The 10,573-nt window shown below is 30.3% G+C and overlaps 1 protein-coding gene across 2 annotated transcripts; it reads right to left on the minus strand.

Moving 5' to 3' along the window:
• Positions 1–371: 371 nt before the first annotated feature.
• On the minus strand, positions 372–10,215 carry LOC126851526 (rotatin). 2 transcript variants are annotated; one of them, XM_050595600.1, is made up of 28 exons: positions 10,050–10,215; positions 9,757–9,941; positions 9,486–9,656; positions 9,253–9,395; positions 8,929–9,187; positions 8,659–8,817; positions 8,328–8,432; positions 7,735–8,253; positions 7,184–7,642; positions 6,884–7,093; positions 6,602–6,808; positions 6,224–6,397; positions 5,976–6,111; positions 5,613–5,843; positions 5,196–5,457; positions 4,912–5,087; positions 4,564–4,806; positions 4,225–4,448; positions 3,795–4,082; positions 3,310–3,544; positions 3,052–3,220; positions 2,768–2,964; positions 1,974–2,698; positions 1,686–1,890; positions 1,342–1,553; positions 1,092–1,232; positions 901–1,030; positions 372–834 (listed from the first exon to the last, which is right to left on the minus strand). In XM_050595600.1, the coding sequence occupies exons 1-28, from the start codon at positions 10,093–10,095 to the stop codon at positions 560–562; spliced, it is 6,486 nt and encodes a 2,161-aa protein (XP_050451557.1). In that variant the 5' UTR covers positions 10,096–10,215; the 3' UTR covers positions 372–559. The 2 variants fall into 2 exon arrangements, with proteins under 2 accessions (XP_050451557.1, XP_050451558.1); XM_050595601.1 differs by having other exon boundaries at positions 9,486–9,652; positions 10,050–10,211.
• Positions 10,216–10,573: the final 358 nt, after the last annotated feature.

A 10,573-nucleotide genomic window follows, 5' to 3' on the forward strand; every position in this document is an offset into this window, starting at 1 on the left:
TTATGTATTTCTTTTTTTATATTTGCAGTTTTGTCGAATGTGCATGTGTAAAGGCCCAATTTATATAAATTCGCACAAAAAAACTACATAAAGAAACTTAATCAAATGATATAATATAAGTATAAAAACGTTTTAACATATTTAAGTTTAATATTGAAAAATTCAATAATATAGTATTTCTTAAACACGAGATTAATTTTTTTTTGCATATGTAGACTTTTTATAAATTTTTCTGAATAAAGGATAGGATTAAGATGATTAAAGGATAAGCACACATGTTTGTGTAGCTAAGTTAACATCAGTTGGTATAAATATAAATTTGTGGAACATGTGGATTTGTTACAAAATAAATCATTGATAAATAAAATGTATGTTGTTGAATTACCTATATTGTAGATCACTTTGTAGATTGTTTCTCCAAAATGTATCTCCAATAAGAATTATACACAATGCTTCGTATATAAAAAAATATTACATCATTGAATTATTTCATAAATCAATATAGATCAGAAGTATAATTATATACAATCTAGTTATTTGATAAAATTTTGATAAAATTTTATGTCCCACCGTTCTTTACTTCGACTGGGCTAAGAATGGTGAGCACATACTGCAGAACCTTGACTAGTTCTTGCTCCTGTTTACTGGCATCGACACTCGACAACGTAAATCTTCCAAGAGCTTCCCGAATGCTCTGAGAAAATCCTGCGCTTCGTGCTATGAGTTTTCCCTTCTGGTTATTGCTGATCAAGGACCACAACATGGAACCAGCTAGGTTGATTTCGCATGGCGATCCGCTCTTAAAGATATCGTGTAACAAATTGATAAAGTCCACTGAAATATAATAAAGATATAATACAATCTGTAATCTAAATAAATTATTAGCACTAGTTTATTCACCTGAACTAAGGAGTCGAGGTCTATTCGTTATGTTGAATGCTAAATTGCGTAGAATTGATATTGCAAGAACTTTGCTTGATGATGATGAACACTTTGCTAAGTGTATTAAAACATCTAGAGCATCAGTAGCCTAAAATATTACAATGTATTTATTAAGAAACTAATACATATATTTTTTTACGTATTTTTACCTTTGGTACACACAACTGTCCTTCCTCATAATAAGTAAAATCTATTAAAAATTCTAGGCAATACATTTCTACTAATGGCCATGGCTTTACCCTTTTTGTAAGAGTAGGATGTATTTTAGTAAAAAATTGAAGAAGATTACTCTGAAATAAAGTTTTTAAAGTTATAATTAACAATTTAAGACCAGTTCATATAAGTTCCAATGTTTTAAGCCTATTTGGTGTAATTAGAATGGACAAGAGTAACAATTACCTTCGAAATACAGATTCTACACTCATGAACATGTACCGCGTTTCGTAAAATATGAAAAGTAAAGTGTATCTTGTGATTATCGAAAATTTTACCGGCTTTTTCGATTTCTTTACTCGCCACTTGCATGATAACGTGTATCAATGCGAGCGTATTTGGTGTTTTCCTTAATCCGGTTCCCGGCAATATTGTCGTTAACGTTAAAGATTGCGCGGCTAAAAAAAATGCAACATAATCGAATTAATTAAAAAACATATGAACATGTATGCATATCTATCGGTATTTTAATTTTAGTGCATATATATATATATAGCACTTTAATGCTACATATATTAATATCATCTCACCAATGTTACATTTTGTTGTGAACGTCGCCAGCAATTTCAAAGCAGACGTCGACACTGTTTTATTTAATGCTACCCAGGCCCACAATTTATGTATGACATCTGCCAATCCTTCCTTCGTCAGGTTCTCCTTAACACTTACATCTTCATACATAAAGTTCATCAGAAGTATAAAGATACAGTTCACATCATGTAACAGAGGATGAGTCTGTATAATACAAAAAATGATTTTTTTACAGAAATTGTAAGGATAGCAGTTGTGTCTAAAAAAAAGTCTTAATATTTCCTTACTTTCTTTTCTATTTGTTTCTTATAAAGTTCAAACGGTTGAAGATTTAGTTTAACATATAATTCTTTGAGAATCATCAATGCTGTCTCAGGAAGTTTACTCTGCAATGCAGTGCATTTTGCTTCCTTTGACACATATAATAAATTAGTCAGTGCACCTACAATCAGATCCTTATCTTCCGACTGTTTGTGATCCCTTTTAGATTTCGCGTAATTATGAGCAATGAAAAGATGTAACAAGAGCCCGCATAATTCGCCTCCTATTGTAATATGTTCTTGATTCGATGATTCGTCTTCCGAATGTAAATTTTTCTCACTTTCGTTCGATTTTTTGGAATGCACATTTGCGTTTCTTATCGACAATTTGTTCACGCTTAATATAACGTCTCGCAAATTACCATCCTTGCCTTTTCTTGCGATACGCGTATCGAGTACTGTATCTAGTGTCGTCCGTAATAAAGAGACACTGTTTTTCCCCAGAGAGTCTTTCTGAATCTCCTGAGACAGTAAAAAGGCTAAGCAACTGATGGCACTCATTCTCAAATCTGTTGCAGAGTCTTTTATCGCAAAATAGATAGAAGCCATCGCAATTTCTGGCCCACATAATTCTAGCGCGCTTTGAATGGCTTCGAAATGCTGATCTTCCGTTAATGAAAGTATAGCTATAAAGTTATAGATTTCCGTCCATAGTCTGTTACGCAGGTACATCAGGCGCGGTTCGGTAGATTCTAAATAAATTATGCAAGCAAATAATAAGAAAATTTATATTTAAAATATAAACTGCAATGTATACTTACGATACAAATCTATATTCAAGAAGGAGAATAAAGTGTAAAGCGAGTCTGAGGAAAAAAGAATGACGGCTGTGTATTCATTGCTGTGCATAATGCAATTTGTTAGAACCGTACAAATACTAATATACATCTCCAACACATCGAAATAATGGCTCAAACTCTTTCTGCTTCCGTTATCTTTCGGAATTTTGTTCAAACATCTTGAAACAAAAGAGATCAAATAAATAAAATAAAAATTGAAGAAATGTAATTTATATTTTTTACAGATTTTTTTTCTGTATACATACCCAAATAAATACTTATCGATGGAATGTTCATAAATTTGCCGAACTACTTCATGTAGTCCCATGAATATTAAATTGTTTAATAAGTTACAAGCAGCTGTAATGAGCGAAGGCGTCGCGATTGACTGCATGGAACTGTCCGTGTCTGTTATTTCCGAATCTCTACCGGAAACTAAGCGCAATATAACAAAAAGAAACTAATTATAAATTATGCAAAGCAAATATATCACTAAATAGGATATAATTAAATAATGTCATTACATGCTTGTAATTCATCCTGACAGTTATATAGATATGATACAATGCGTGGTACCAGTGAAAAGCAACCAGATTGCGCACTCTGCATAAAAATTGCTTTGCCATTGTTTTTTTGATATTCCTGTTCTGCATCTAGAGTAGTCAACGTATAGATGTTGGAACACAAAACACCAATTTCATGATAGATATTACATTGCTCGACATATATTAGGATAACTTGTGATTGTAAAGAATCATCCTATATAAAAAAAAATTTTATAATTAAAGATCAAGATAATTTTTTTAAATGTATTTTTCTCACTTTGCAAGAGAATATATATATATATATATATATATATATATATATATATATATGTTTTCAGAAACTCAGATATATAGATACATAAATACATGTATTATTTAATAACAAAAAAAAAAAATAAAACTTAAAATTTAAGATTAACGTTTTTGACATTTTTGCTTAGAAATATATCCTCTTTTGCACTTACACATTGATAAGCTATCGAATTCTTCAGCATATTGCAAAATGCAATACATGCTTGCTCTCTAACTAAACAAGATTCTTCTCTGTTTGCAATGCATTGAAGCAACGTATGACACAGATCACTCGGCGCCATGGCAATTGCGTTGAGGAGTTGCGACGCAGTGTGTACTGTGTTCATCAGACCTGCCAGTAATTGCAAAGCCGAAGCGCGAACCAAGGGGTCTCGATTTTGCCATAACATAGGCAACCAATTTAATGAGCGACCTTCTTCATGCCAAAATACTATCCATGACTGTAAATAGTATAATGATTATTCACTTATGCTGAAATTGATAATTAAAGGACTATCTATACATGTATATGCAAAAGAAAAGATTAATTTGATCAATAAATATTGTTTTCGAAATATTATTAAACCAAGGATATATACTCACATTCTTATTAAAATTTACTTGCATCTGATGTAACAAATGATTAAGACATATTATCGAATTTCTTGTTATCGATAAACCCATAAAGCTAACTGTTCCAGCACCATGAAAGGATACAATTGGTTCAATAAGTGTGTTGCAAAGGGATAATAATAAGTTCTTATGATTTCCCCATTCACACTGTCCAATTAAATATGTTAAACATGTTAGCAACCAATCAAGATATGCTATAACAAATAAAAAGGGAAAAAAAAAGATTATGCTTAAGTTTCACAAAATAAATTTTCTATAATAAAAATCTGTGTTAAAATTACAATTTGAACAGATGCAATAAATACTAACCGAGATTATAAAAATGCTGCTGATCTCCAAAACATAGTGTCGAAACAACAAACTCTACAAATTTAATCCAGGTATTCTTAGGTTCGCCATTGGATTTCTGTACCTTTTCGATCGCGGAACATGTACGTACTAATTTAAGTATAGATTGATGTACATTCTGATTGTCGACTTCCAAATTCTTAAATAAATCTGCCAATGATCTTGTCATGTTTTTCATAATCTTACTGATCCATGATCCTTTCCCTAAGAATTAAAAAAAAAAGATTTAAAAAATACTATCCTAATATAATTTTTATGTGAGAAAAGGCGGTATTTAAAGATATCGCTATTTGAATCATATTTTTTCACCTTTTTTTGCCACATTTAAATATAATTGCAAAAAAATTAGAACATCCACAAATAAATCGCAGTCTTCTTTACTAGCAGGATGTGATAATAAAAATCGTTCAAATGTTTGTTCCCAAGGTAGCGAGTCCATATCTTTTTCGTTATTACGTTGGAGTATCTTGTAAAATTTTAAATACCTAAAAAATCAAATAATTAAAACAAAATTAAAGTAAATATTAATAATGCATGCTCCTGATCAATTAAAACCAAAATAGGAAAGATTATTGTTAGCAATAATAACTTACATTGTAAGATAGTCTAATGCACATATAACACTATAATGCGTGGTAGAATTTTGGATATTGTAGAGTTGCTGTTGACAACAATATTGAGGGAAGCTATACTGCAGAGAAAGAAAATCGTTTTCAAGAATCATCAATTTCTGTGTGATTTCAGAATTATTTAAATCATCTAAGCTTTTCCATAACATGTTTATGCCATCATTCCATTCCCATGCCCAATACTGTCTAATGAAAGTTAGAGCTATTGGATTGCTACCATGAAGTACTAAAATTTGAAAAACATTGTGTACTTTTTTCAATCTTATAGCTTGAAGATAGTAAAAAAGCTTTTCATGCCACAATCATATAAAATCAATTTTTTTTAAATTGTATAAATAAATAATTTATTAATATAATTACAAATTTTATTTGTATACTTACATGATACATCAGATCGTCTATGTGCACTCGTTTTCCAATGAGATTTGCATGCAAATGGTAATTTCATATTTGTCACAATAATATAAGGTAATGAAATATGTGATGCAATGCTATTTTCTACTAATGCTGCTTTTTCACTAACTCTTATGATATGTTCGCTGTAGAGAAGTAAACACAACAGTTGCGCGCCATCGGTTTTTATATATTCGTTATTTGGAAATAGAAAAAGACCTAATACAGAAATTTTTATGCATTAAAATTATATTATAAATTATCAAATAAAAATAACAATAAAACATTAGATATTTTTCTTTGATATAAATTCTTTGAACAAAATAGAATCGTACAATAAACTATACATACTTCTTATAATATTAAAGAAAACATTGGTGCTGATAGATAACTCGTGTCGTGTAGAACATTCGGTAAATGCAAGAAGTTTTAATATGCTGATTATTGGTATCACAGAATCTGGATAATTTATATAATCTTTCTCTATCTAAAAGTAACATGTTTTAGTAAGTAAAAGTAAGTATCTAAAAGTAAGTATCTAAAAGTAAGAAAAACATAGGTCCATATAATATCCTCTTTTACAAAGTGCAGTAGTTTACCAGAGCTTTATTAAAAATGTCCAAGATCAAAGACAGTCCACCTTGATTAATAAATAATTTATGCAAAGAAGTATCAGAAAGCATCACGTTAATTTGTACTAATGCGGATTTTCGTATTTTCGGATCGACATTTGGTTCATTCAACATTTCCAATACTGACAACATATTGCTCCTCTGCAAATAAAATATTTTGATTAAAATAATTTCTAAAGTTATATATATATATATATATATATATATATATATATATATATATGTCTCTAAAAAAATAGATTTTATTTGAATACAAATAAAGGATAGGATTAGTATATATCAAATAAAAGTAAATCGTAGTAAGACTATAGAGACTTTAAAATATTTTGAATTTAAATATGTAACCTGATAATTGCCTTCTGATCGCTTAAAGAAGGTTTTATGCTCAAATATGCAGAGTGAACTGAGAGGTAATCCATGTAAAGATGACAGACGTGGTAATTTTTGGACAGAATCCTTTTCCTTTCCAAGGAGCCAGATTAAGCGATATAATGCTTCTTCTCGTATATCACTATTTGGTGAATACAGAAATCTTAAATTGCCCTTCAAAATCTAAAACAAAGAATTTTATATTACACGACAAAAAATCGAAACACGGAAAATACATTTTTAATTATGTCAAATCACCTCGATAAACGGCAATTGTATAGTGTTGGAAACATCAGGATCAAATATCTTGGTTACACACTGACCTAAAGCTGTATGGGTATCAGCGTGACACTGCAGAAGATAGAGCACAGGAACAAAAGCTTCTAAAGTTTTTAACCATCCAGTTTCGCCCATTTGTATTCTTCCTTTCAGTATAAACACTAACATGTCTCTTGATATTTCATTTATCTAGATATCAAATCAATAAAAAACTAAACATTGGGAAACTAAGCATAGATATTTTGTAATAGTATTTAAAAATTTCCAAATTTTTATTACCCTGATGTCTTCACTCATCGCACCATGAGAGATAATCTCTGTCAAAACATTTGGTTCAAGTAAGAAAATCAAATTTGTCCATGATAACTTCTCTTTGTTATATTCTACTCCTAAAATAGTTTTAACCAAAATATGGCACTCAACATATGTGGCATGCTGAATATTTACATCTCCATTTGCTAATAAATTTAATATCAGTTTTGTTGCTAGTGCATAATCTTCATTACTCAGAGAATATTTTGAAATATCTTGTAAAAATTTTACAGCAATTTTTACAATAGTCAAATTTTTGTGATATGGCAAACTCAATTTAGATGCATACAACATTTTTAAAGTCTCTGAAGGTGATTGTTCCAATAAACCTTTTAATACTGAGATAGCTGCCTGCATAGACTTTGTAACAGTTTTAGTTTCATCAAAGAGTTTTATCAATTCTATCTGATTAGTGCCTTGAAATTGCTACAAAGAAAAGAAAATTGTATTGCTAGTCAATATTAATGATAAATGAATATTAATGATAAGTGAAATAGAAACATAATTAAGTTACTTACACGAGTATATTCCAAGAGCATGGAATGCAATGCTGGATATAATAGATATATTGGGGCATCCATTATAGCATTTGCTATGGATACTTTTAAACTATTCGGTATAACAGTATCTGCCAGTTCCAATGGCACAATACTGCTCAATAATTTTATAATAATAGTGGTAAGATGCAAGTATGTTATCCTCATGTAATCAACGTTGCCATTTTCAAAGTACTCCATTACTTCCCCCATTAAATTAAATAGCGCTTTCAAATCGTCGTTTATCTTCAATGCCGTATCATCGTTGCAGAGCCAGATATTCGGCATTATACTAATTATAAGCAACTGTACTAATTCGTGAGTTAGATCTGTGATGTACTTGATGTTTTGTAGAGGAAAAGTGGAGTCGATGGGTAAACTTAACTGATTAAGAACATGTTTCAGAGACTCTATACAATAAACTGGCAGAAGCATCTGTTGCAATTGTAAGACAGAATCATCGACATTCTCGCTAATGCTCTGACTTCTTTCGCTAGTCCCCTAAAACATAGTATTGTATAATAAAAAAAATCTTAAGAATGATAAACTTGATAAGAAATAAAAATGATACTTACTGCTGATTGATATGCTTGATAGTTTGCCTCAGGTAAACCACCATCAAGACCATCTCCAGCTTCCGAGGATGTGTAAATGTTGCTATCCAATTTGCTAGCCAGTAACTGTGTAAATAAATAATGAAAATATTATTAAAAAGACATAGTCACACATACAATAAATAAGCTTGATAATTGTATGTTACATTGATAAATTTTAAAAAGTATTTTTATAATAAAAGAAATAAAATATAATTATTAATGTTATTATTACTTTTATTATTATTACTTGTTTTTATTTCTATTATTTTGCTTATTATTGTTACTATTTATTATTATTACTTTTATTTACCTTTTGCTTTTTATTTGCCACACATGGTTCACAATAATAATATATGCGAAACTTTAAAGAACGTGTCAGTTTACGCAAGGTTCGCAAAACAGTTGGAACCACAGACGCGATATTAGTTTCTGTCATGTTAGTACTTGATTTAAGAAACCCATGAAGTATCTAAAATGTTATTTTAGATCATATATTTTGATACTTAGATTACATATTTCTACTATATATTTTCAAAAAATACAATAAATAATATATATCTTATAAAAAGAAAACATTTACTATTACTATTGTTGGTCGCTGAAGAAAAACTTCTGCTGGAAAATCTTGCATCATAACATTTGTTATAAATTGACAAGTATGTAATATATGATTAATATCAATAGTATTATTAAGAGCTTCCTCAACCGCAGTAAGTACTCCTCTATCTGATGTGACCAGTGGCTGCCATGGCATTATTAGCCATTTTATACCGTTTTCTATTGTTTCAGAAACTTGCGTACCAATCTCGCGTTCCAATGTCTCATCAAGTGGAATTGTACTATACACATACAAAAAGAAATTTTTCTAATCCTTAATAACATTAACATTTGTAAATCAGCTTACCTATCGAAGATAGATGGTAGATTGAAAATACCATGTAAATCATTATGGTCTCCTCTTTCATAATTTTTATTTACATATCTAGTACGATTTTGTGTTTGTGTTCTATGTCTATCAAAATCTGAACATATATTTACAGTTGAATCCTACAATGTAAATATATTTACCTCTTTCCATAATATATACATATACATATATATATATATCTAAAAAGTATTATATTCATATTTTCCTACCTTTATATCTATATTTGATCCATCTATCCGACTTCTTTCTGGATAAATAATAGTTTCTTCAATTTCATCTAATTTTGCATACCATTCAGGAGAGAGTTTTCTTCTTAATTCGTAAAGTTCATTTTGAAACTTTAATTTGCCAAATGCATTCAAGTAACTTTTTGCATCTGTCTTAAAATAAGGATTATACATAAAATAAAATACAGCAAGTTCTTCATAACAAAAACTTTTTACAAAATAATTTATCATATTAGCAAAATAGCCCAAGTACCTTTGCCAGCCGTAATAATAAATTCAGTACTTTCTCTGGCTGTGGAGCAACCTCGAACGAAAACCAATTGAACAGCCTTTGAATTATCTCTCTTTTGACAGCATCGCAGTCGCATACGAAACCGAGATCATATTTGGAAATAATATTATCCAAAGCTCGCAATCGTATTTCATCAATTGTATGACCTGAAAGCAACGTTAATGTGTATTCCAAAAAATACATATATCTATTGCAAAAAGATATATGCACGTTCGTTCTAATTAAAATAATTAACTCCTGCGTAGATTCCTTACCTAATTTTTTCACATGTATGCCTGCTATTCCAATGGTAGCTGACATCGTAAACAATAATATCTATCAGACTTATCATAGGAATTATCTGTCACATGTATAAACATAAACCTCGAAAATTTAACCGCCAAATTCACAGTGGCAGTGTCATTTTTCAAAATCGGAGATGATAAGCAAGATAACAGATGTGCGAGGCGAAATGAGCGACCGCAGCGACCAATAGTATTCGCTTGTCACAAATTATTTATCAAAACTGTCGGTAACAATGTGCATATACTTTACCAACATCAGTGACAAACTTTATATTAAAGTTTTTATAGATGGCGCCGTTCATGTTTTCTTCTCGCCACGTGGAAAAACGGCGCGTATACAATTTCCTATTCCACGATCGTGTTTCTCATGACAACGCGCGGGGCGCATGCGCGGCAAAGACGGTTCAATCGAATTTCATACGGCATCGCGCGAGGTATCATTATTTACGAGAGAGAGAAAATTTTTGCAAAAATTTGTAACATATATTATCTAA

This window comes from Cataglyphis hispanica, chromosome 8 (assembly GCF_021464435.1).
Source record: "Cataglyphis hispanica isolate Lineage 1 chromosome 8, ULB_Chis1_1.0, whole genome shotgun sequence".
Taxonomy (NCBI): domain Eukaryota; kingdom Metazoa; phylum Arthropoda; class Insecta; order Hymenoptera; family Formicidae; genus Cataglyphis; species Cataglyphis hispanica.